Source organism: Osmerus mordax, chromosome 7 (genome assembly GCF_038355195.1).
Source record: "Osmerus mordax isolate fOsmMor3 chromosome 7, fOsmMor3.pri, whole genome shotgun sequence".
Taxonomy (NCBI): Eukaryota; Metazoa; Chordata; class Actinopteri; order Osmeriformes; family Osmeridae; genus Osmerus; species Osmerus mordax.
The window spans coordinates 3555946-3583067 of NC_090056.1; the positions used below are offsets into that span (position 1 = coordinate 3555946).

Sequence of the window (27122 nt, forward strand, 5' to 3'; positions counted from 1 at the left end):
CACAAAACTACAAATACACACACACACACAGTTGTGGAAATACCACCCACACGTGTGAGAGGTGAGGTGATGACTACGAGATTTCAAGCATAACTGAGATCATTGTTCATTCATGACTGGAGGCCAGGCATGCGAGTATGGTTTTCCAAGGTTATACAAAAACACTGTAAAGTTGTGCACACACACACATACACACACACAAACTGTAACACCTACAAACAAGCTATGCTGAATTTCAAGTCAATATCAAGTTATTGGAAGCCTCCCCTATTACCTCCCCCATAGCCCTTAGGCTCTCCTCATCTACTACAAGAGTCTGCCTCCCTCCCCCTCTCCACAGATCTTCTACAGCACATCTCCCCCCACCTACACCACCCCCCACAAAATCACATTAGATCACTAGTATATTAGAGCACATCACTCTCTTTTAAACACTAATGTAGTGTTTAACGCTGGGCTAACATAATCTAAAATGCATAGTCCTTCTAATTCTAGAGCAGATAAAGAATACAATGTGTGTGTCTGTGTCTGTGTGGGTGGATGTATGTGTACTACTAAGTAAAAATAGGTAACCTATTGAAATTCATACATTAGTCACTGTAGCTCAGTGAAATGTGAAAAGTGAGTGTGCGTGTGTGTGGGCTGATTGATAACGTTGCCCTTGTGAAGGTTAATGAATGCGTCACTAGTTGTGTGGTGTCAGCAGAGTGAAAGGGCATCGGCTGCCCGGCTCCATGGTCGGTCTCACTCTCTTCAGCACTCTTTTGAACCCCAACACTCACCGCAACACCACCCCTCTTCTCTGTATCTCCTGCTCCCGATCTCCCACCCCCCTCTCCCTATCTCCATTCTTCCCTCTTTCCCTCTTTGACTTACCAACATCATCCCTCCCTTATTCCCTCTTTCTCTTCCTCACTCCCACAGTCTTTATATAACTCCATTGGTCTCTTCCTCACTCACTCCCTCCCTCCCTCTCTCTATCCCTCCCTCTTCACCTACCTCCCTCTCTCTCTCCCTACATCCCTACCTCCCTCCCTCACTTTCCCTCCCTCTACCCCTCTCATTCTCCCTCTTTCCCTCTCTCTATCCCTCCCTCTTTCTCTTCGTCCCTCAGCCCCTTCCCCACTAAGCCTTTCTCTTTCTACTTTCTCCTAACTCACCTTCTAGCTCTCCTTCTCAAGCCAACTCGCCTCCAAGACTAATTCACCACCTAATGTAACGTGGCAGAGTGTTTTAATGAGCAGGGGCCAGCCTGGGTCCTCCACGGACCAGAGACTAATGGCAATCTGAGGGGGGGGGGGGGGGGGGTCTCTGACCAGAAGTGTTGGTTCTGTAACAGTCACTCCTCCACTGGCTAATCCCTTAACACCGACAAACCCACTCCCCTCCCCTGTCTTCAATCACTCCCCGGCCACACGGCTAACAGCTCTCAGGTGCTCAACACCAAGAGGTTAGGCAAAATTGGAATGCTAATTCGAATTCCCCTTTCTACCTATAGTGGTTACAGGCATTGCTGAAAATTTGTAAATTATGGTTCGTCTGTACAGAGAGGCAGAGCAGAAAGGTGAAGACATAAGCCTGTCTTCCTCTGCCTCTCAACCTCTCACCTCGTAGACGTTGAACTGGCTCTGACCTCGGGAAAGCTCTCGGTAGCTGGTGGTGAATTCGCCAATGAAGTCGTGGCTGGAAGGCAAAGCAGGCAGAGTGTCACATACACAGGACAACAAAAGCAGAAATGCATTGTGGGTTCAAGAAGTAAAATGTGCTTCTTTCCCGCTCAATCATGTGATCCGTTGGCTGGTCTGTTACACCTATGACAGTTCCCAGAACTGTACCATGTATTACTGTACACAGTAGCAGGTCATTTTGGAAAGATTCCCAACATTATATTTCTATTTGTCATCGGTCTGTGTGGAAGAAAAAGGTGGGCCAAGCAGCTTATACAGAGAGATTCCATTGGTGATAGAGGTAGTGTGTCATTCATGATCAAGATGAATGAGAGCTTTCAGAGATATGAAGGGGTGGGGTGGGGGGGGGTTGCTGTGCGTAGGGGAAACTGCTTCATCTTGTTGTGAGATATTGTGGAACCAAATAAAAAGGTATTTTTAAAGGATTAACCATACATGTGTGTGTGTGTGTGTGTGTGTGTATGAGTGCACTGTAAAACCCTCACCTGCCATCTCTGTCCCAATCATACACTTCAGCCTTGATTGTTCTGCAAAACAGATCAAAGGGTTATAGTAAGAGAGAGAAAGAGAGTGTGTGTCTGTGTGCATTTGTGCATGTGGCAGTGTGTATGCAACTTAGAACTGTATCAACAACAGGCATGTACCAGGGTCCTTCGCATGGAAGCAAATCGTTACCAAAATTCAAATGCAAATGCTTTTTCCTGAAATGCATTTGCATTTTAAGAATGTGGCTGCATTATTTGACTCATAAATGAAATTAGTAATCAATCATCCTATTTGCATTTTAATTTTCTTCTTCAAGAGTGATCTTTCACTTAATTAAAATGAAAAAGAAATAGACATTTGAGATTTAATTTTCAAAACATGCCCCAGCAAATAGATACCAAAATTCAATTTTAAATGTAAAATTTGAAAATGAAAATGCATTTCCAGAAATGCATTTTCATTTTAAGAACGTGATTGCAAAATCGTGACCACAATTCAAATTCAAATACATTTCCAGAAATGCATTTTCATTTTCAAGAACGTGGCTGCAAAATCGTGACCACAATTCAAATTCAAATGCATTTCCAGAAATGCATTTTCATTTTAAGAACGTGGCTGCAAAATCGTGACCACAATTCAAATTCAAATGCATTTCCAGAAATTCATTTTAAGAACGTGGCTGTAAAATCGTGACCACAATTCAAATTCAAATGCATTTGCAGAAATGCAAAATGAACGAAAAAGCATTCTGAGCGGCGCAGCAGAGTGACGTCAGTAGCCGCTCTTCTTCAGCTCCCTGCTGACCGAGCTATCCATCTTGTTCGGTAGGGGGCGGTGTGCACATCTGCATTGCATTACATTGCAAATGTGCCGGGAAATTGATTGAATTGCCGGGTCTTTAGAGCAGCGTTCCCCAACCGGTACCCACCGGTCCGCGGACCGGTACCGGTCCGTGAGTCATTTCGTACCGGGCCGCACAAAAAAGAATTAATAACATTATTTCCTTTTAATTGCTTATCAGTCTGAAATACGTTTTATTCTGAAAAATGACCTGATTCTCTCCTTCTCCGCGGGCCTTTTCCCCTGAGCAAAAAAGCTCTGCAAAGACGTGTGTTTACTCATTTTTTAGCAAGTTTGTGGGCTTTATTGAACGGTATCTTCCTTTTAATTTTCAAATTTTACATTTCAAATTGAATTTTGGTATCTATTTGCTGGGGCATGTTTTGAAAATTAAATCTCAAATGTCTATTTATTTTTCATTTTAATTAAGTGAAAGATTGAGCACTCTTGAAGAAGAAAATTAAAATGCAAATAGGATGATTGATTACTAATTTCATTTATGAGTCAAATAATGCAGCCACATTCTTAAAATGCAAATAGATTTCTGGAAATGCATTTTCATTTGAATTTTGGTAACAATTTGCTTCCATACCTTCGAGGCAGTCTTCTTATTAATGCAGTCCAGAACGACTACAGTGTAATTAAAAGATCTCCAAGAGTTGGAGTTTAGCTGTTTGTTTGGTCTTGTGGTGAAACTAAGCTATTACATCTCATTAATCTGCGAGCACAGAATTAAATCAATCTTACAAAGTGCTCTCTTTCTTTCTCTATCTTAAATTCAAGGAGTTCTTTGAATTAACTAGGGGCAGAAAAAAAATCAATTATCCCATCAAATAAATTTAGGACATTACAAAGCTGGACCGATTTGAAACCACATTATCTAATTATGTACTCAATATTATGTTCACCAAAGAAAGGACTTAGTCTGACGGTGCAAAAATGATTTGTAACCCTGGAGTTAATTGGTTATTGGACGTAAAGTTCAAAATGAACTCCGGTAGAAAACATTGGCAGAACGAGGAAGAAATATGTGCTCTCCAAACATTTACAACTAAATGCTTGTCATAGAGGCAAGATAAACATTAACAATGAATTGGAAAAATCATTATTTAAAGATAAGAAACACAATGAGAAAAGTTGAAGGAAAGTGAAAAACTTCCCAGCAGAGAAGAGAGCTAGAAATAGTGAGAGAGAGAAAGAGTGAGAGAGAGTCTGTGTTGACTGAGATAGAGAGTTTAGCAATGTGCGTTTTCCTCTAGCTGCTAAAGTACATAGGCAGAGAAGCAGAAGCACAGCAAATGAGCATCCCAAAATAAACAGGGGGATGGGAACCTAATATAAACATGAGAGGGATAGACAGAAATGGAGGCGGGAAAGTGGGGAGGGGATGGGGTACTCCCATTCTGGCACATTACTCAGGTGGCTTTGCCCTCCAGGACCTGTCAATCAAAGTTCAGTTAATCCAGGACAAGGAAGTGGAGGGGTAGTGGTGGGAGGAGGGCAGGGAGGTGGGGGAGGAGGGGACAGAGCAGAAAGACGAGGGGGAGGAGGAAAAATGTGGTCCTGCCCCACTATCCTCACACCAAAGTGTTTGGTAGCGAGACAAAATGTGAGAATATATTCTAGAGAGAGAGAGAGTCAGAGAGATAGACAAACAGAGAAAGAGAGAACGAAAGGGAGTGAGAGGAAGACCACTGATTGACAGACATAATCAAATAAACATATCAGTTGGAAATTAGGGTGCCAGCCAAATCATTCCTCGCTGATGCGAAGATAGGAGTTCTCGAGTTAAAGAACCAAGTCAAACAAGCTCAGCAAGGGGCCGGCCTCAGAGCAGATCCTGAAAACTAAGAGGCTATTACCACTTCCAGAAAAACACAAAGAGGAACAAATACAAAAAAGGCATCTTCGCCAGCATGCCAGGAACCCCATGGATGTGATGACGGCACTCATAAGTCACCCCAGAGACCATGTCATACGTCAGAAATCGGACAAGATGAAAACCGATCCCCCACGGAGTGTCTGAAGCAGGGAGCACAACAGAAACACAAGACCCGGAAATCAAACACCGAATACAGGCCAAGGAGGTTTCTCAGAACTCTGACAAGTGGAAAAACTCCAGGATTCTGACTACAACGAAGGTCTTTGATTTAGGAAGGATGATGCAATATCACACTATCTGGAGCATCTTGGAGAGTTACTTTAATTATCTTCCCATTATCACAATTATATAGAACTAGTGCACGGTGCACGTGATGCCGTCTGTGATTAAGATGCAGTGAAACACACAAATACAGATTATTGGAACTACAGATAGGGCACAGCGCCTGTGATGATGTTGGTGACACACACAGATTTCTGGAATTAAAGATAGATATGCAGCTGGTGATGACAGTCTTTTCAGTGGCTTTGGTACCTATTTTTCTCAGATCACAAATGAAATTATCTGTCATCTCTGAAGTACTTGTTCAACCTCATCTATCTAGTCATTTATGCACATCTTAAAGGAATATCTCATTATTTTAAACAAATGCCCAATGCTCTAGTACATTCATGCAAATGATTACGTAGCCTTCATTTATCTGCTGTTTCCTACGTTATCAATTGCTTATGTTATGTTGATCACATTTTTTTATATTGGTTCTCTGTTAATTGTCTTACCACCACAAACATCTAGACATTTAGTTCATAACAGAAGTGATTACATGCCCAATGGTTTAGCCAGTTGTCATAATTATAGGCCTAATTCACCATACAGCGCTTATGTAACCAGAACAGACTCAGATCCAAGTGCAGAGGTGTTTTATTTATGGGAGTCAGGTGGCTGAGCGGTTAGGGAAGCGGGCTAGTAATCCGAAGGTTGCCAGTTCGATTCCCGGTCAAGCCAACTGACGTTGTGTCCTTGGGCAAGGCACTTCACCCTACTTGCCTCGGGGAGAATGTCCCTGTACTTACTGTAAGTCGCTCTGGATAAGAGCGTCTGCTAAATGACTAAATGTAAATGTAAACGGGGTAGTCCAGGAACAGGCAAAAGTCAGTACACAGGCAAACAGGGCAATATAGGTATTTCAAAATCGTGGTCGGAAGACAGGCAAATGGTCGATCAGAGAAACGGACAACACTGAATGTAACAAGTCTCAGACTGACTATTTAAGAAAAGAGTAAGACTTCGCAAAGAAGCTACAAAATACTGGGGTTTAAATAGCAAACTAAAATGGGTCAAACAAGCAACAGGTGAAACCAATAAACTTAAAACTGAGGGGAAGCAGAGCGCAGCCTCCTTGAAGGCTAAATATAGTTTTTTCTTAGTTAGCTGGCCAGTATTTCATCTGTAAAATAGTCTTAGATTTTCTGTATCGCACTGACATAAATAATATTGTTATGTCTTATGCCTGTTTTCGGCTCACTATATCCATATTTTTTGGGCTCACGAGAGCTAGCTTAGTGCAGCTCAGTCAACTCAAGATGGCCAGAGCGGAGAGAGCAAGCCAAACCGGCGGAAAATAGTTTTTTCATTATTTTATGTCGAAATGCTTGTCCAAACAACGTCACTCCATTGGATTATAAAAAGGACACCTGCAAAATATGAACTTTGCAGAGTGCCTGGTTCTTGAGATGATCGTGGGAAACTAAACCCATTCTAATTTGTACACACACACAGATACACACACACAGATTCCTGGTATTATTAGAGATAAGAATCTCTCTTAGTCTACCTCTCTTTGTGTACGTTTTACATCACATATTTTACTAGGCCTTTATCAATCCAGACGAGTCCATTAAGACACATTTGTGTTCAATGAGGAATGCCCGGTCTGGGCCAATGGAATAATTCAACACAGATTCATTCATAAAACATTGATTCATAAAAAAGTCCCAAGTGCTTAACATACTGTAACCACTAATGCGGATGGGACTGTCAAATGTGGCACTGTCCACTGGCAACCTTACGGTAAGAACCTTCAGTCCTACGTATGGCCAATCCAAACGTATTATTTTTGCTCACAACAGATTAGACAAACGATGGGAAGAGCCAATCAGAGACTCAAAAAGTCCGCCATTGCCAGCGCCTAGACAAATCAATAGGTGTGCAGCCTAGTCGAGCAGGCAGTTAAGAGATATAATACTCTGTTGTAAGTCTCCAATTTTGGCCACAGATAAAATAACACTGACAAATCAATGGTGTCCAAATTTGCTGAGCCTGGCCCATTTTCAAATGATTGCACAACATATCAAAATTGTGCACCACCAAATCCCCTGTGCTAAAATGTGTGGGTGTGCGTATGTGTGTGTGCTTGTCTTACCTGTCATAGTCTCCATTGCACAGTGCCCTGACAGGAATGGAGAAGGCCTGCCACACAGGGTTGAGTGTATTCTTTACCACTTCAGTCTTATGGCAGATAGTGAACCTGTGGAGAGGCACACGTACACACAAGCAGACGCACACACCCCAAAACCCAATAATGATCAATGTCCTAAAAGCAACCTCCCTCACTTCACACGCCAAAGCTCAAACATCAGTACCAGCTGTTGCCTTCTGGGAAATAATCGTACTTAGTTTGCTGTGAGACTGCGCCAGTGTTTCTAAAGCCAGCATCACTATATTTGTATGCCGGTCCTTCCTGAAGCTTCCCAGACCCATTTTCGACTCCTCCGTTCTCCCACCTTGTTGATCCATCATCTTAGCCCTCACACATCTCTCTCTACGGCAGCTGAATAAAGGGGTGTGTGTTCATTACTCACGTCCCATCCTCGTTACTCCTGTAGAAGACCATGAAGGGATCTGACTTTCCGAAGAAGTCCTTTTTGTCCAGCTTGTTTGCACAGAACTGCATGGTGGCGCAATCCTAGAGAGTGAGAGAGAGAGAGAGATGGAGAAGGATGGAGAGATAGAGACAGAAAGAGAGAGATGGAGGTACGAAAAGAGAGGGAGATAGATAGAGGCAAAGAGACAACAAGGCAAGGGAGAGGACAGAGTAAATCCCTGAGAGATTAGAGTGTCCTCTGTATGCTTGCTGTTGTTGATTTATATGCCTTGTGTCGAGATATAAAAGCACCCAAGCACCAAATAAAAGCAAGGAACGGTCTGCATCCTGATGCAGGAAAAAGCAAATGTCACATCTGTCAGACCTAAATAATTAATACTCATTTATCTACGTGTCTGGGCAAATAATTCAAGAACCTAGACCACAACTGGAGAATGGAGAATGTGAAAATGACTGGAGCACAAATGACTGGAGCACAAGGCTGGAAAATCTACCATAAAAAGAGAGAAAATCGCTCATATTCTCTTGCTGCTCCTCTCTCTTTCTCTGTGCATGTGTGTGTGTGTCTAATAATACTTTAAAAGGCATAGTATTACCATAATTATACTCATTAAGGTTCCCTTTCACTGCTCACAGCCCTTAGAGACAATGAATACCACTCTGGAATCCGTAGCCGTAAATGAGGTGTTGGTCAGTGTAACGGTTACGGAAGTGCATGAGAATGTGGTCAAAGTAGGACCAGGAAACAGAGAGAAGTCGGGGTGGTGTCATTAATTCTGCCCACCCATAACTGAGAAAAAAACATTCTGAAGCATGCAAGCCTCCACTCTATGACCTTGATTCTTTCCCCTTTCCCCCATACTCTTCCCTCTCACTCTCTCTAGCTTCCTCACTCTATCCCTCTCTCTTTCTGCCCACCTCTCTCTCTATAGAAGCTATTTTGTGCATTATGTGTGCGAGGAATGGAAGCACATTTGCCAGGTGGCTGTAGAGGAATGGAAGCACATTTGCCAGGTGTCTGTGGTTGGATATTGGCACCATTACTGAAGAAGCATTCACCATACAGGAATGAAAGAATGATGTTACAATCTTGACAAAGACCTGCTGGTATGGTACCGGGCACTGGTAGGCCCTCGGAACACAGGACTCCCTCAACAGACCTCTCCCCCCTACATCCTGAACACACTGCAAGCCCAGAAAACCCGGAACCACAACTGTGCTTTCAAACTTTAATATGCTCACTGCAAACACAGGGACAGATGAGATATTAGATAACCTCGGATTCAATCAAAGTGTCAAAGAGTCAAATTTCCAGCAAATTGGCCTGCTTCTGATAAGCTCCGCTCTATTCAATTATCACTGTAGAGAAAACAGTTGTGGCAGTGGATATTAGAATGAGGAAAAAAAGGGTTGTCTACTGATTAGGACAGCGGTGGCTAAATGGGAGCCAAGCTGTTGTTTTATTTCCATTTTCCACTTTCCCACCCGATTATTTGAGGCATGATTATCGTCTCAGTCTCTGGGTCCACAACTGTTTTCCTCCCAGTAAGAGCGGAAGAGACAGGAAAACGGAAGTCAGTTCTGTTGATGCTGTACAGCATGTAAACCTTACAGTCCTTAATGTGGTTTTTTAGCAATCTATCGCACGACTGTAATGTTTTTAACTCACAGGTGAGATTTCCTATGTTAGGATGCCGTGGAGAGACTCTCTAGCAGTGGCTCACTGTTCCCATCACCTAAAACAACAATATCTATTTACAGTGCAGCCTGGCATCCGCTACAGAGCCTAACTGTATGCTGCCAGGCTGGCCTGAGCTGGCAGAATCCATGGACAACACCTCAACTCTCTGAGGCTCTATTTTTGCATTCATTTCCCTCAGTCACTGGGGTGCCAGGATCATGAGGGAACATGCAACTACAGTACAGTATGCAGAACGCATCCTTCTCTGGTCTAGCAGCTATCGGAGCTCAGGGTGGGTGTGGCATAATAATTCACCGCCGGGCTTTCAAAATGTGTGACCGGCCTCTCAAAAGAATTGGAGCACGGGAGCAGCACACACTGAAGTTGGCGCAGAGGCAGTCTGACTTTTTGTTCGATCCATTCACATTTTAACGGATGCCGGTACACCCTTGGTGATCATTACAGTATGTCCTAGCACAGCAATAAGAATGCATGGATTATGCAAATCTGAAAGGAATAATAACCATCTTGAGTATACCAGTGTTCTTTCCACGGGGGTGTTCCATGAGATTTATTTTTATTTTAAACTCAGTACTCGATGTATCTTAGAACCATGGTCAAAAGCACTGCAGTTCATTTTTGTTTTTATTCTTTTTAACCAGGTTGGAATACTGACCAACTGTTTGGAGTTAGACTGCACACACAGTCTTATATTGGACTCACTCTGGCCTGGAACTTGATGTGAGAGATGCAAAGCTCCGGACGTTTCCATGCACAAACCTTCAGTGTGGACCCAAAGCGTGAGTAATGACAGCCAAGTCGACCCTCTTTGATCAGAGCCTTTCTAATGACACCTATTGGAACCTTCTCTCTGAGCAGGTGAGGGCCAACCTGCACCTAGTCAGCACGACAAGCACCTGCAGTCCACTCGAAGCAGCCTTTTCCAACGGTAGTCATTCAGGGGTCCATAGGAAGAGTGAATGTTTACCTCGCTCCACCAACTCTGTTCACACAGTTGACCTGTTTGGGTAAACAGCATCCAAATATATAGACAGATCTAAGGCAGCTCTAAAACTGTTCTAAGTCGTCAGCCAGGGAACTCTGCTGACAGTAGGGTTGCCCAGTTTCCTCTGATTCAACCATAACCCCACTTTTCTGCCACGCCATTAAACTTTGCCAAGGTGTTTCCTTTTTTTCCTAAATTGAGTTCAGACATAATCCCTGCAGGTTGAGGGTGGCTTCCAGACCTTTGTTTCATTAATCAACACTTGAGGGGTGAGGAAGAGACGATCGTCTTTGTGGTGATAACGATCATTTGCATTTATATTGGCAATCCAGAGTGGAAGTGGCACTTTTGCGTGATGAAACTAACTCCCATCATCGTAGATCCATCGCACCTTGTGACTCACAGATGCCCTTTGGTACTGTTTCCACGAGTGTCATAATGACACATCAGTCAGAAAGGGCGAGGTCAACAATTGTTATCGTGCTGTTACTGCGAGCCCTGCGTAAACGGATTATGCGGTAACGTCAATGGACTCACTGTAAGACACGGTCTAGGAGCTATGGGTCAACCTCTTAGTATCCAGGGTTCTGCCGTTCACTGTTGGGGGCTTCCACAGTACAATAACATACCTTTTCAGGAAGCTCATGAGCATTGTGGACAAACGGGTTACAAACCTCATCTGTTTTAATATGGCCAGAAGGTGTATTAGGATGCACTGCACTCTTCTTAGCCGCTCAGTAGATTGGTTTACAGTCATCCTGGGAGGGCAATTGTTCCCAATAAGTCTTGCCAGCTTTGCGCTAACAGCAGCAGCTCAAACGAGATTATTTACTACTCTCATTTAACGGTGCAGAGAGAATGAATGAATGGACACAAGCAGTTAACACTGATTCCTAGATTAACAGCGTGTGTGGGAGCAAATGGCCATTCCAGTGACTGGAACAAATATGGCGTGATTTAGGAGCTATTGATATTCATGGCATCTTCACCACGAAAATCATTCCATATACGGTAATGGACCATCGGCAACCCTAGCAGACATGGATATGCCGTCATTAGTAAAATCTAAGGCTGGTTGATACTATAAAACGTTTGCACACCTTATGGAATGCACAAGTGTGTTTTTTCAGATTGAATGTCAGTCGAGGTACTAACATTTAGGAACTATGAGAAAATATGATGATGAAAACACTCTGTACTCACTCTGCAGTTTCCCAACTCCTCGGCAGACAAGATAATGGTGCCACATTTTTTACCAGGTATCCCACTGCAACAAAAAAAAACAACAACACATAAAATGTAATACAATTCATCAAACCAAGTGACAGAAGGCACATTAAAAAATCATTACAGAGATCTGTCAGCTTTTCAAGCACATACTATATCTCCTGCGTGCAGGGAATTTCTGAGAAAGAAGAAAAAGGAATGGAACCTTTAAAGAAATTCAATAAGGGAATTTGAAAAGAATCTCGGATGAACATTTTAGAGCCGCTGTAAAGTAAACTTTGGTTGTATGTGTCATTTGAGGAGCTTACTTATTTCTTGAGAAAGTATTACAGTGCTTTTTATCCAAAAGGAACTGGTGGATTAGCTGGAAGGTTCCACAAGCCTTTGCTTGTTTACCATTAGTTCCAACTCTGACAGCTTATCAAGACAAATGAGAGCACTGGGTGGGTCCCACTATGCCAAAGAAGGGAGACTCCGCTGAAACTCCACTGTTGTGTGTGTGTGTGTGTTTGCGAGTAGGAATCAGATACCTCATCTCCCTTATGACCTGCCAATCTAATAGCTCTGGCAACCCACCACAGCATTGTTCATGAGTACTCAGTATATACCACTTAGATTGTACCCTTGTGGGACAAAAATGAGGTTTCCGTCAAGACAATTTCTCAGTCTCTCAGTCTCGATGATGAGCTGAGCCACCCACACTCTTACATTAAGGAGGACCAGGATATCTACCATTCAATCACATGGATCCTTTCCAGCTACCGACAGGCCTGTCATTCGTCCAGATATTGGTTGGGAAATTACATGTGACCCCTGTTGTGTTCCTGGCTGGATACCTATCATCAGAAGGTCAGACTTGTAGCAAATAAAACATCCAGCTGGGACAACTGATGGGCCTGACAGTTGCGTTTGAGGACGGGATGTTACCTGTGCATGCTTAGAGGAGGAACCTGCCACAAGCTCACACGTGGGTCTAGGAGCGTGTTCTCTGTGAGATGAGCGAACACCAAGGACCCAATGATGACCTTTTGACAGACAGATAGCACACCTTCTCCTCCTCTTATCTGTCTGTTGAGTGCTTAAGGGAATTGCACTTTCTGCATAATTGAAAATCGACCTTTATTGTTCTTGCGAAGGTTCTGCTGTACTCTTGGCTCATATGGAACCGTCTCAAGCCTAAAATCTATCTGTAACTACCTGTAGAACGTTTATCTTTTTGGACTCTGATACCGTAACATCCACAGGTCTAAGCAACACATTAAAGATCTGCTTGACTACACAGTCAAAGGTGGGCTAAAACCTTGAGCCCTCCCAAGACCGATCCCAGACAAACGTATAGTACACACACTTGTTAGGGGCCAATCTCAAGTTGAATTAATTTGCCCTTAATTATTGATGTTTTATTTTCCGAGTCAGCCTAACCAGACAGGTTGATGAGGTCTTTAAATCAGGCGATGAAGCTTGCGCACGTGATGGAGGAACCAAACCTATTCCCAGCGCAGTCGAGCCATATCCCTAGGTCATCCAGGAGGGCACAGCCAATATCACCCGGGGAAATAACCTCCAATGAGGGAGGGAGGGGATTTTCAGTTACAGTGGGGTTGTAGGGCCATTAAACCAAGCATACATTAATGAATGCGGATCCAGATTTTGTGGTAGCGGCTCACACGTAAAGGTTAGCGCTAGCCGGATGTGATCATTGATGTGTACTGCGTTTGTCTTCCCTCGCACGATAAGATGTTAAGAATACTTCAGTCAAGCAGGGCTGCATATGAAGGTGGGATGGCTGTTCTGCAGTAGAGAGAGAGAGCCTTCACAGAGCAGTCGTTAACAAGCTGGGCCACCATGGGAAACGAATGGCAGCCGCTGATGATGATGAAACTTTGTGAAATGTAGCCCGTGGGTCGTGTGTCTATGATGAACGATGATGTTCCGACGGCACACCGAGCCTTTTGTGTCACACTGCATGGTCCAAATCAATCGCACCTATTAATTTCACTTCTCATCCAACATTGCAATATCTGAAAAGCAAGTGGTTCGCGGAATGTGATGTATGGAATCTGTCAAGAGAACTATGCTAGGCTAGCTTAGTACATGGCTAACCCCCAGTTACCCTAACTCTGTGTAGAGCTTCTTCAAAGGTTGCACTGCTTAGCCTAGACAGTGACTGGCTTTCTCTCAACTGGAGAAGGTACTCAAAAAACTCAAAACCTGTTGAATAAGTGAATATTATCTGAATTTCTGGGATAATGAATACATTCTACTGTGTCTGTCTGATTTTGCCTGGCACAGACCAATGCATAAAGCATATGAATTGATCGGCACAGCAGTGAAGGAGTATTGTTGGATTTTTGTTAAGCGAAGACTGTTCAAAAGCGTTCTGATAAGAATATGTATCACAAAGAAGACTGAGGATGCATTCAGTACAATCAGACCTGGCCTCATATATCATATAATCATGGTTAAAGTACCATGTGATGATATATGATACTATAGGTATCCTGGTAGTACAGGGGCATTAGCAAAAGCATTAACACTGTTGTGGGTTATCTTTTGTTATCTGTTATCTCTTATGCTGTTGTGTAGCGTAGCATAACCCATCAAGTCACTGGGGCCCCATGTGTAAGCTGTATTCCAGTCACACGTTGTAAGAAATACTTAAGTCCCATACCTAATTTTTATGCATCACCAAAATCAGATATTTCAGGGGAATATTTCATTTTACATTTCATTACATTTACATTTAGTCATTTAGCAGACGCTCTTATCCAGAGCGACTTACAGTAAGTACGGGGACATTCCGCCGAGGCAAGTAGGGTGAAGTGCCTTGCCCAAGGACACAACGTCAGTTGGCATGACCGGGAATCGAACTGGCAACCTTCGGATTACTAGCCCGATTCCCTAACCGCTCAGCCAACTGACTCCATTTTCAACTGGAATAAAGACCAATCTTGTTTCCTGCAGTTTACAGACCGCTGGCCAAATATGTCGACCATGAGAGATTCTATAAACTATAAATGCAGTTGAATTCTAAATAAAGGCAGATTCCTTTACTCTGATAGAGTGGATACGTTTGAGTTCTTCATGCAAAACTAAGCATTTTCGAAGGTTTAAATATTGTCCTATATTTCGCCCCTTCCTCAGGCAGTTTGCAAGTCCTCATTTAGAATACAGATATACTTCATTACACTGCAGTGGATGCAGTAGATGATAAATGTAGGAAACTGAGGTTGAAGGGATTTGGAGGAGGCTGAGAAGGCAGGAGCGGTTCACGTTCTCGTCAGGCTGAAGCATGGTGGGAGACTGGGGAAGGGGACGGATGATATGAACAACGACACCCCTGCTTCTCATGACACACACTGCACTTTCTAAAGGTCTTATTTTTGTGGCTCTATCAATAGTCCTCTCACCTACTCGGGGAAATAATTTCACAGTGTCACTTTACCTTTACGGGGGCAGGAGGGAACAAGTCCACATATATCTGTCACTCTTGAGACATTAAGCCTTCAGTGTGCAGCAGAACCAAAGTACCTATTTTGACGAGTAAGTACACATTTGTTGTCCAGGTCATTGCATCCGCTGAATCCTGGTCTATGGGTTAGGATTAGGATTTGTCTCAAAGAGCATGTCCCACTCATTTGAGCTGAAACTAATATAAACAGAGATGGAGTGGAGGGAGATTAGGGGGCACTGTGCCATGCTAACCTGTGGGGCAGGGGGCAGATCATGAACCAAAAATAATTGGTAGATGTGCAGAAACTGTGGGGATTCAAAAATGGGATTATACGATAATCCTCTTGATCTTCATACGTGGATGGGCATCCGTAAACCTTAACCTTGCCACAGGATTTAAAAAGTGGATGAAAAGAGCATTTGGCTAATTTAAAAAGGAAAGAGGGTAACAACAGTAGTCCACAAAGACTAATAAATAATTTATCGGCTGGGTAGGTACTGCTGTTCAGAAGCACTTTGTCATATTTGCTGAAATAAACTTCACATCCTGATAGTAACCAATACATCTAAAATTGCTAGGTTCGCAAAACTTGCCTACCCTGCCTTTAAGACCAGGGTTGCACCATGCATCTGCTTTAAAACCAATAAATGAAATATTGAATATCAAAAGCAAAGTTAAACTAAAAAAGGACACCTAACTGAAAAAATACATGAAGAAGCTGCTCAATATTGAGTCAATGAGGAAGGTGTAAACAATAAAATATGTAATATTCAATAACGCAATATTTTATGAATGCCTGGTCTTGAAGACAGCATAATGTTCTTTGCATTGTGGAGGCTAAAAGTGAGTTGCTATTCATTACCTTTGTGAAATGGGAAATATACAGCACTTATTTAACAGCACACTATAACTCACATCGCAGTAGGTACACAATGGGGATCGTCTGAATAGTATTATTGGCATCAAAGGAAGCCTTAATACACCACAAGCATTTCCAAATGAGTCTCTGAAGGATGAATATGTGCGAACACACTCTCCGCCGATGGCATTTGGGGTGCTGACAATTCCAAGTGACATTTTGGCAAAGTAATGAGTTTGCTGTTCTAACTTTGATTACGTCAATTATGAAACACTGCTTTGATGAATAAATCCATGGCTGTGTGATCCCCTGTCTGGCTAAATAAACAAAGCTTTCATCAGCCTCCTGCAGACACTGGAACATTTATTCATGCTCTGGGAGAACTTCCTCCTAACAGAAACCATATATAATTTTTTTTTCTACTGTCCTTCTCTTGCACCTATCCTTTTTGTCTGTTCTACAGAGAAGTCCCAAACTCCAACAGACATAAGTACTCATCAATCAAACTCATGTACTAGTGGAAAAAATAGAGCATCGCATTTCATCACACACCAATATAGGATAAAGACATCAAGGTTTCAGAGCAAGCTCTCTCTCTCTCTCTCTCTCTCTCTCTCTCTCTCTCTCTCTCATATCCTCGCAGTGTCAGGGGGGGGATGCCCCCTCAGGCGCCTCACCTGACACTGATGGAATAGAACTGACTGATAGAATTCATATTGGTAATCATGTTACACGGGGGAAGATTGACCTCGGGTCATGGTTTTGCTTATGGACCCTCCCAGGGACAGAAATGGGGCTTTGTGGTGGGCAGGAGGTGGTGTAACCAACTCAACACAGTGAAATCCTGAGACATTGAGGTGGGGGTGTTTTGGGGGGGTAAGGGGAGGGGGGGTTCTTTGAAACCTTTTTAGAATGTGGTATGTACCTTGTTTACCACATGTACCTTGTTTAGGTTTGTGGGCCCAAAGCACTAATTCTGTTCTGAAAATATATTCAGTTAATGGTCTTGTCTCTGAGGCGGCTTGTTTCAATAGAGCATTATAGTTGTTTTGTCTGATAATCTCCGGAACCCTTTCAAAATAACACCTAAATGAATGTATACAGTTAACAGAAAATGTTATATTTTCCCAGGAAGTGGAGCACCCAAGAGATTTCCATATAGGGCACCCAAGCAAAGCCCTCCCAAACATATAAACAAAACGATTTATTGCACTAAATGTCAACTTGTGAAGGGCAACAAACACAAAAAAATAGAAGCACAAAGTGTACCAGCAAACATGCGCATGGGTATTAGCATATTATTGGTTCCTAACGGCTCACCACAAAATCATTAGTGCAAGAAATTAGACGAGAAAACTATTGTACGACCAGCAATGTTTGAGCAATTTCCCAAATCTAGTAGGAATGGGCATCATTAGTGAGACAACCTCGTTAGCGAGTGACGCTTGATGTAGCTTAATTTTGGTATTTCAATTGCTGCCTAGAAAAGCTTAGAGAACCATGATTACTAATGGCCCGCTCAAATGTCCCATAATAGAGAGAGGCCCACGATGAACACTACTTACAGGTCAGCCCAAAATCACCCTTAAAAAACTACAGATAAACATTCTCTATAGTACACAGACTACAAGCCCCCCCCCTCCTCACTCTCTCATTATTTAAATCTGCAGAGCGTTTTATTTTTTTTCATCTGTGGAGAACAGCATGGAGTGTTGCCCCCAGTCAGCCAGCAAAATATATTAACCAACAATTTAAAGAAGCAGGAGGCTCTGAAGTCGAGATGAGACAAACGGGTTTTCGCTTTGCTCCAGTTTTCTCTGAAAGCACTTCTGTCAAGTTTTTCCCCGTCCATGAATTGCCACAGCGGCTTGCCATGTGCCAAGGATACGATGTGTACACATATACAGACTACAGTACAGTTTTGTAATCTCCTCTATCGTTCCAATGAGATGGCTCCAAAGCTTTATCTGCTTTATGCCATATTGATATCATTGACACACCAATATGGAACACTATTAAACTATGGTAATTATGAAACTATGTGACAACAAACTACAACATTCCTTTGGGACCAGTTCCTAAACAATCTCACATCTCATTAAGATTCTCCTCGAACAGGCCCATACGGTTGATAGCCACAATGACATTTAAAATGAGCATTTTCAATCAAAGATGCCATTCTGTTGGCAACGGTCACCAATCCATTTCCAGCGCCCTTTGAGGCCCTCCCAAACTGATGTATGACCCTAATTATGACCACAGACTGTAAGTCCTGTAATGGTTTAGTGTTAAATATCCTATATTTCCATTTTGAAAATACATGAGGATATTCAAGGCTCCAGGAAAATGCACTGAGCTTTGTTAGTTATGCTTGCTGGGCAGTGTAGAGTATGTGTAATTGAGTGTGTTGCTTGTTCTCTGTTACAAGAGAGGGGGAAAACTGTTTTACCACTGAACAATTACAAAGAGCTACAGGATTACAGTTACAACCTAGGGTAAACACAATTACCTACCTAAATATTGTGTGACAGGTGACACAGGTATCCTATAGAATACCCCATTCCTTAAGAAAAGTAAGTTCTAAATATTTTCATCACCAACAATTATGGTTGGTGGGTGAGGCTCTAACTCAGATACAGCTAAGAATCCCAAGTTGCTAACCAGTGCAAACACACATTATAGGCCTAACACAACACACATCCAGGCCTGACACAACACACATCACTCCCACCTGGAATCACACTACTCAAGAGTTTACAACAGAACCAAGGTGCTCGGAAATATGTGAAAACTTCTCCACTCTGTCTACAGCATCTGCTTTGGGGCCCCCAGGCGTGTATCACAAGGGGGCAAACAGCAGGCCTATAGAGCATATCGGCAAACAACCTGCTGATCCTCTTCCCTCTACTCCGAAGGGGATCAGTTCTTATCTCCTATCAGAATACTCTAGCTGGGCTCGAGCAACACGCCTCAAGTTCTTCAGAAGGGTCGGACACACCACTCCCGCAGCAAGAGAACGTGTGTATGCGTGCGCACACACAACTATAAAAGGGCACACACACACAGCTGTAGCAGTCTTCACACTGGCACATTGTGTGTGTCTTTAACCGAGAAGGGGGTGGGGGGGCTTTCCTGCTGTCATGCTGACTTTCAGCCCCTCTACATGGCAGTTTGCTCCCCTAATGGCAGTCATTGTGCAGAGGGAGCCCCCGGTCATGTTCAATTACCCCATCTAAGCACACTAGTCTAATCTGTTCGGATAATGCAATCGGCAGATGGCTGCAAAATGGAGGACACATATATATATGTCATCCTTCCAACAGGAGAACGTGTGAAGCCCAATAAGGAACCGAGTCTCATCTGACTGAACATAGCCTCGTATGGAGATAGCGAGTATCTGATAAGAGTTCTCATTATCAGTGTGTCTACCAGCAGGGGAGCCACTTGGCCAGGCGCACGGCGAGCCAAAGTGTCATTTGAATGCATGAGGAAGCACAGATCTCAACACAGCAGGCTGATTTTTCCGATGCCGGAAGAGTCGCTTTTATGTCGGACCAGATATCAACGGGGAAACTGGTAGGCCGATCCGGCCGGGTGCCGACCGCATGTGTGGTGCGTGTGTGTGTGGTATGTGTGTGTGGTCCGTGGTGTGTGTGGTACGTGTGGCGGGGCTCGCTACTCACCCCAGAGGCTTCTCCAGGCGACTGGCGGGTGAGCCTACAATCTCCCCCAGGGTGCAGAACACCTGGCCCAGGAAGTCCTGGAACGGGGAACAGGGGGGAAGTGTAGAGAGAGTAGGGAGGAGCAAGGTTTGGGGAAATAATTTGGGGGGGGTGAGGCGGTAGACAAGAAAGGGATGACAAAGACACTGTGTGAGGAGCGTGAGGTAACAGAGTGGCGTGGCGTGCGTTCATTGAAAAGCATTGTGATATAAAGAGTAGGCTGAAGGAGGTGGACACGTACGTTGAAGTCGCAGGGCTTCCATGGAGGAGGAAGAAGAGGAGGAGGAAGAGGAGGAGGAAGAGGAGGAGGGGAACACCGGGCAGCAGCATTGACACAACAAAGCATTTCATGGGACAGGAGGCAATAGACTCAAACAGTCCAAAATGTCAAACAAGTGTAAGAGGGAAGAGAAGCACAGAGCAAAATAAAGTAAAAAAGAAAGAACAAAAGAAAGAAATTGAAAGAGAGAGAGGTGAACAGTTGTTTTGAGTGTGTGAGTGAGGTTGTTCAGTAAAACCAATGTGAATACATAACAAAATGCACAAAACACAGAAAAATTACTAATGTAAAAATCATAATACATTTTCTGGTGATATGCAAACCATGCACTACAAAAACATTCTCATTGTGTGTGTATGAGTAATGTGTGTGTATGAGAAATGGGTTTTTATCAAAGCATCTTCAGTAAAGTAAAAAGACAAACATTCATTCGTCTTCATTAAACTATACCTGAGAGACCATTCCTTGTTTTGTTATGGAACATTCCAGAAAATATGAGGAAAATTAATTTTAAAAGCTTTGACAATGGTGATAGGCAATGTTTCAGTCCGTACTGAAATGTACTCATGAATATGCATCACATCTGGAAATGTATTTCATGATTTCTCATCAGCCATGAAAATGCATGGCAATGCTTCCATGTGACACATTGGCCTGAATCAAAGATGCTTCAGGGAGCACTGTACTACCACCTTCTCGTCCCAAAATATACATTGCACGTTTTCATCAAATATACATATATATGTCCAGTGGCAAAAGTATTTGGACACTGACACACTATTTGTTATTTTGGTCCTGTGTTGTTTCCATTTTATAGGAAACAAGGACCTTGAAGTGAAAGTGCAGCAATATTGGATGCATATTGGATGAACCCTATTGTTGTACTGTTTTGGAACACAGACTGTTCCTAAGCATTAATTACTGCAGTGCTGTTAGAACTGTTCACTTATAGTCCTTGATTATCTGTTGTACTTACTATTTTGCATTTAAGTACACCACTCTAGATACAATCATCTGCTAAATGAATAAATGCAACCAGTTTATTTACTTTCCAAAGTAGTTCCCCATAGAAGCATAGTAGTCCCCCCATTTTAGGGCAGCAAAGCTCCTTAAACAGTCTAACATGTATATAAAAAATTATTTATATTTCTTTACAAATCCTTTGCATACAATGACTGCCTGAAGTCTGTAGGTCTGTAGAGCAGCCATCCTCAGTTCCTTATTGTTTCATGGGCTTTTGCCTTCAGTTTCCTCTCAGGCTTGTAAAATGCATGCTACAGTAAACTGGATTCATATTTGATGACTAATTGACCAGCCAAAAGTTCACCTTTTCATCAAAAAAGTAAAAAACTTCATGATTGTTCCCTGAGCTTGTTTGTCTTTGCTTGGTAGATGACTAAACTGGGGGAGTCAGGTGGCTGAGCGGTTAGGGAAGCGGGCTTGTAATCAGAAGGTTGCAGAAGGTTCGATTCCCGGCCGTGCCAGATGACGTTGTGTCCTTGGGCAAGGCACTTCACCCTACTTGCCTCGGGGGAATGTCCCTGTACTTACTGTAAGTCGCTCTGGATAAGAGCGTCTGCTAAATGACTAAATGTAAATGTAATGTAAACTGGTCATCCTGGTGTTGTCGTCAGCAAGGACATCATCCAAGAAGACAGACAAGTTTATTTTCTCATCTGCTTGTATACCTTTGTTCAACAACTCTCCAGGCTCTTTCTTATGGAAATTGGGAAATTTCTCATCAAATCTTCTCATCGAGTAGACTTGGACACATCTACACCTAAATCTTGAAGAGGGTTTCTAATCTATCTAAAGTATCTTCCAATCATTCACAATGGGTCTTCCTTGGTCTACCAGACTATATTCAATAGTTTAACTATAGTCTTTTTGGGTGTGCTCAAGCCTTCGGCGAGAGCACAACCTTTGTTCTCTCACATATATATTTATTATTGTTTATTTTCGCCCCCCTAAAACTCAGTCAATATTTGGCCTACATAGACAATATAGGTGTCAAAAGTTTAGTCTTGGTAGCGTTTGAGTTGCTTCTATTGGGATTTACGTTCCGTTGCATGGTTTAGGCTCAAGTTAAGTTTTTGTGGCGAAAAGTGAAGCTAACGGTGGCTAATTTGCTAGCCACAGTCACTGACGTTACTAACGTCACTACGCAAACACGCGTGACCATATGCGCGTGACTACCTGAAGCAGAACAGTCGTTTCGCATCTGTTAACTTGGGGGATAGCTAGGCTAACTATAGCTTTACTGCAAGTACATTACATTTGTGTTGTAATGTAATTGTAATGTACAATATTAGCTGATATTATTAAGGAAGTAGGCCCACATCTACTTTCGGAAACGGTAGTCTACTATTTCACTGAAGCATTAGCATCATGACATTAGCCTCTGTTGCCCGGGCAACACATACTACAGTGGTCTATGATGCATCTGTTTTCAATCGTTAAAATAAACACTCCTCACAAATACATTTTCGTTGTAGGATTTATTATGACATTACATTAAAAGTAAACGATTTGTTGGTGACATTATCATTACCTGTTGTTTCAAACCAGTGTTGCTCACTGCAATGCTGTAGCCTATGCGAGACACACTACAAAAACATCTACACAGCTGTTTAGGAAGTCAAACGGCGACAGAACATGTTCGCCACTCCCCTTACTTAAATCAAAAGTCTTTCAATAGGTGAAATTATCTGACTACTAACCTGAACTTCATTGCCACAGCCTAAACTTTGTCAATCTGTTCATGAAAATAATTAATTTCAGCCTAAACCGTACAACGGAACGTTAAATCGAATTCAACCAACGCAATCGCTACCAAGACGAACACAGCAGTAGTCTGGTACTGTACTGTAGTAGTACAATTTACCGGGGCAGCTTCTCCACACAGGGCTATATCGCATTTTGCGTTGTTACTGACAATTATCGCTACCAGTGAGCTTTTTATGAATGAGCGATTTTCCACTAAATAAATGTCAAACTTATTTACGTTTTTGGGGGCATATTTTCAGTTAGCAGATGGTAGGCTACTGTTTGAATCGCGATTTCATCTTCTACTGCCGGTAACGTTGTAGAATAATCTTCAAAGGTTTTTTTTTATTAATTAATGAATGCGGTAGGCTAAATGCCTGGAAATATCACGAGAAGGGAAAACTTAAAAGGACGTTTAAGTCATAGAGATTAGGTCAATTTTTACACCGGTCTGCCAAATTTGTTCGTTTTGATTCAGCTATGAGGCTGCCTCTTGCAGGGGAAATGAGAAGACATCATATTTCATTCTACACTTCAGTCGTATTTTGAGTTGTAAATGAGCAGCAAAAAAAGATGCTTTTAAATCTATGTAATCTTTATAAATAATAAGTAGGCCCTATGCATTTTTATAGAAATATTAGTTGTAAAAATGTCATTAAAAAACTGACCCCTGTGCAACCGACGCAAGCAAGCACACCCTACAATTTCCCCAGAAATTGTACCCTCTCTAGTTTGTTTTATTTCTGTTTCAAAGCGAACAGCTCTGGACATGACTATTGTTCCGTAAATATGTATTTTCACTTTCACAGATTCAATTGCATGGACAATGTTGGATTTTATGTCCTCAGCAGTCCATGCAAAAGCCTAAAATTATGGCTAGACATGACTAGTCATGACAACTTCTTTTACGCATACAAACACAAATTATTACACCTGTCTGCGCGTAGCTTTAGAGCCAATTGAACAAATATATGTAGTACCCTAGAATGGGAGGACAATGTGCATGAAGAATTCAAATATCTGAGTGGTTCATCTGTTTTGTATTGATTAGTAACCCTAAATTAAAGCTAACAGTCTGCACTTTCACCATATAAAATCCAACAAATACAGAAGACAGATATCAAAAATGTGTCTCTGTCAAGATGTTTGGTGCAAATTGTATATGACCATTTGGAAGACACAAACTGTGGTTTGCATAAAACCAAAACAAGTGGGGCATGCTTTAGAAACCAAGGTTTCCATCAAATCATTTCCATGCTAGGGCAAAGCAAATCAACAAGCATTTGATATTGTGTGGCAGGCTCTTTACAAAAGCTTCATCCACTTACATGTTTGGCCAGATCTGGACTTTTGGAATCAATATCATATCTGAAATCACAAGAAAACACAGAGAGACAGCCAAATCTTAGAGGGGCAGAGGAACTCTGAGGCATGACTTTTGAATTTTCATCTTAAATGAGTGGATAAAAGTAAACATGGACACAACACAACTTAAGTCAACCATAAAGTCACGTCTCTCGAAAAGGTCAGGCTGTTTATTTCAGCCTGACCCATTAAAAGACCGTTAATTAAATTTGGAACACATGGACAGGCCATCATTAAAAACAGTAAGACCATTCTGTGGTAACCTAGCCAAGGACACGGACCACGAAGAAGGATATATCAAGCGGTAGCTTTATAAAGAAAGAGCCGAGGTGCCATACAGGGTATACTCAGGTACTTTCCTCGTGCATACGAGAATCAGAGGAAGTGCTAAACTGGTGTTAATTTATACTAGAGCTCCCCCCTGGTGGTATAACAAAAGAACCATTACAACACTCCTCCCCCACCAAATTCCAACATTCCCTGCATACAAATCAACTCGTCAAATTAAGCTAAGTTAGTGTCCTTGTCTTTCATAACCCTAATTTCAACAACATTTCTATTTGGAATATACACTTACAACTGGCACAGTCAATTCAATTTAACCCATACAGTGATTAACCCACAATCAGTCTGTCTGGAGGCTTTCGAGCCCGCTGTGACCTGCGCACCATCTCCGGGGCTGTAGCTGGCACTGCCGGTGTAGGTGGTTCAGGTGGTTCAGGTGACGGGGTCACCGGAGGGGTCTGTGGGTCCATCGTCAACTGTCCGTCCCCCCCAGGGACCGCCGACCCGTCCCCGAGTGACCTTTCCTCTGGTGATACTCCCACCGTAGGCTGGCTCACCAGGGGGCACTCGGAGGTGCGGATGATCTCTGGGCTGATGTCATGACGTAGGCGGACATGGTCTTGATGTCTGCGGAACACTCGTCCATCAGTCAGCTCAACCACATAGTAGAGAGGACCTCTCTGCGTCAGGATACCCCCAGGCAGCCATTTCTGACTAGAGTTGCAGCTGAAATTTCTCACATAGACATTGTCCCCTGGTTTCAGCTGTCTCTCTTGTGCATGTTGATCATGTCCCTCCTTCTGCTTTTCCTGCTTCCTCATCACCGTGGCCTTTATGTCTGGACGCAGTAGGTCCAATTTTGACTTAGGCCTACGCCCCATCAACAACTCTGCTGGAGCCCGAGCAGTAGTGGTCTGTGGCATCAGACGGTATTTAAACAGAAAACGGGAAAGCCTGGTGCTTAGCGTGTCACCTTTCATTCGCTTCAGACCCTCCTTCACCGTCTGGACAGTTCGCTCCGCCAATCCATTCGAGGCTGGGTGGAAAGGAGCTGTACGAACATGCCGAATTCCATTCTGTTCCATGAACTCCCCAAACAGCTCACTGGTGAACGTCGGACCATTATCCGTGACCACCGCGTCAGGCAGCCCATGAATTGCAAATACTTGCCTAAGCTGGTCTATGGTTTTGGGGGCTGTTATGTTGCTCATGATGTGCGCTTCTATCCACTTGGAGTGGGCATCCACCATTATGAGAAACATCTCCCCCATGAACGGGCCAGCGAAGTCCAGATGTAGTCTAGACCAGGGGTGGTCTGGCCACTCCCAGGGATGCAAAGGGGCTGGTGGCGACATGCGCTGATTAGACTGACATTGTGTGCATGATTTCACTTTGGTCTCCAGGTCTAAATCCATCTTTGGCCACCAGACATAGGACCTCGCTAGGCTCTTCATTCACGACGCCCCCGGATGGGTCTCATGTAGCTCCTCCACAATCTGCCAGCGACCTGGGGTAGGGAAGACTGCTCTCGCACCCCAGAAAATGCAGCCATCCTGTAGGCTGAGTTCAGTCATATGGTTTCAGTTCCTCACTGTCCACCACCCTGGGCCAGCCCTGTAGCAGGTAAGTCTTTACTTTGGACAGCACCGGGTCTCTCTCTGTCCACTGCTTGACTTGGGCGGCCTTTACTGGTGTCTGTGTCTGTGTCTTCTCTAATGAAAAAACAGTCTCCAGAGGCACATATGTTGAGACCGGTGTCTCAGGCAATGGCAGGCGACTCAACGCGTCAGCGTTTGCGTTGTCCTTCCCTGCTCTGTACACTATGCTGTATTGGTAGGCTGACAAGATGAGTGCCTACCGTTGGATCCTTGCTGATGCTAGCGGCGGAATGCCACGCGTTTCACTGAACAGGCTTTACTGCAAAAACAATGGCTAGACCTTCTTTGTCCAACTGTGAGTACCCTTTCTCTGCAGCTGTCAGTGTCCTTGAAACAAATCCCACAGGTCTCTCTGAGCCCTCTTCCATGACATGTGAAAGGACTGCCCCCACTCCATAGGGCGAGGCATCACATGAGAGCACCATGTCTTTATCTGGATCATAGTGAACGAGCAGCTTTGCTGAATGAAGGAGTTCTTTCACCTCGGCAAACGCTTTCTCCTGCTCCGCGCACCACTGCCACTTTGTGTCATTGTGCAGCAGCTTGTACAGTGGGGCTAACACCTTCGATAGATCCCGCAGGAATTTTCCATAGTAATTCACCATACCCAGGAATGAGCGGAGTTCTGTGACGTTCTTAGGGCTTGGAGCTTCCTTGATAGCCCTCACTTTGTCCTCAACTGGACGGAGCCCCTCTGCGTTGATCGCATGTCCCAGATAAGTCACCCCCTCTGCCATAAACACACACTTTTCCTGTCTCAGGCGCAGCCCTGCGTCTGAGAGTCTCTTGAGCACCTGCTCTAAGTGTTCAAGGTGCCTAGCCTCAGTAGCCCCTGTGATTAATATGTCATCTAAGTACACGGCTACATGGGGAATCCCTTGCAATAGTGTCCATTGTCCTTTGGAAAATGGCCAGGCTGGACGCCACTCCGAACACTAGGCGATTGTACTTGAATAATCCTTTGTGCGTATTTATGGTGACATACTGTTTTGAATCCTCATCTAGGAGTAGTTGCTGGTACGCATGGCTCATATCCAGC

At 43.3% G+C, this 27122-nt stretch overlaps 1 protein-coding gene across 1 annotated transcript in view; it reads right to left on the reverse strand.

Annotated features, from left to right (window-relative positions):
• Positions 1-27122, reverse strand: part of cpne5a (copine Va) — an 80429-nt gene that overhangs the window by 24967 nt on the left and 28340 nt on the right. The window contains exons 5-12 of the mRNA XM_067240901.1: positions 24104-24143; positions 19971-19985; positions 19691-19767; positions 11671-11734; positions 7758-7861; positions 7319-7423; positions 2174-2215; positions 1608-1683 (exon numbers count right to left, since the gene is read on the reverse strand). Of these exons, the coding sequence (XP_067097002.1) occupies positions 1608-1683; positions 2174-2215; positions 7319-7423; positions 7758-7861; positions 11671-11734; positions 19691-19767; positions 19971-19985; positions 24104-24143 (523 nt within the window). The remainder of the gene's footprint in view (positions 1-1607; positions 1684-2173; positions 2216-7318; positions 7424-7757; positions 7862-11670; positions 11735-19690; positions 19768-19970; positions 19986-24103; positions 24144-27122) is intronic.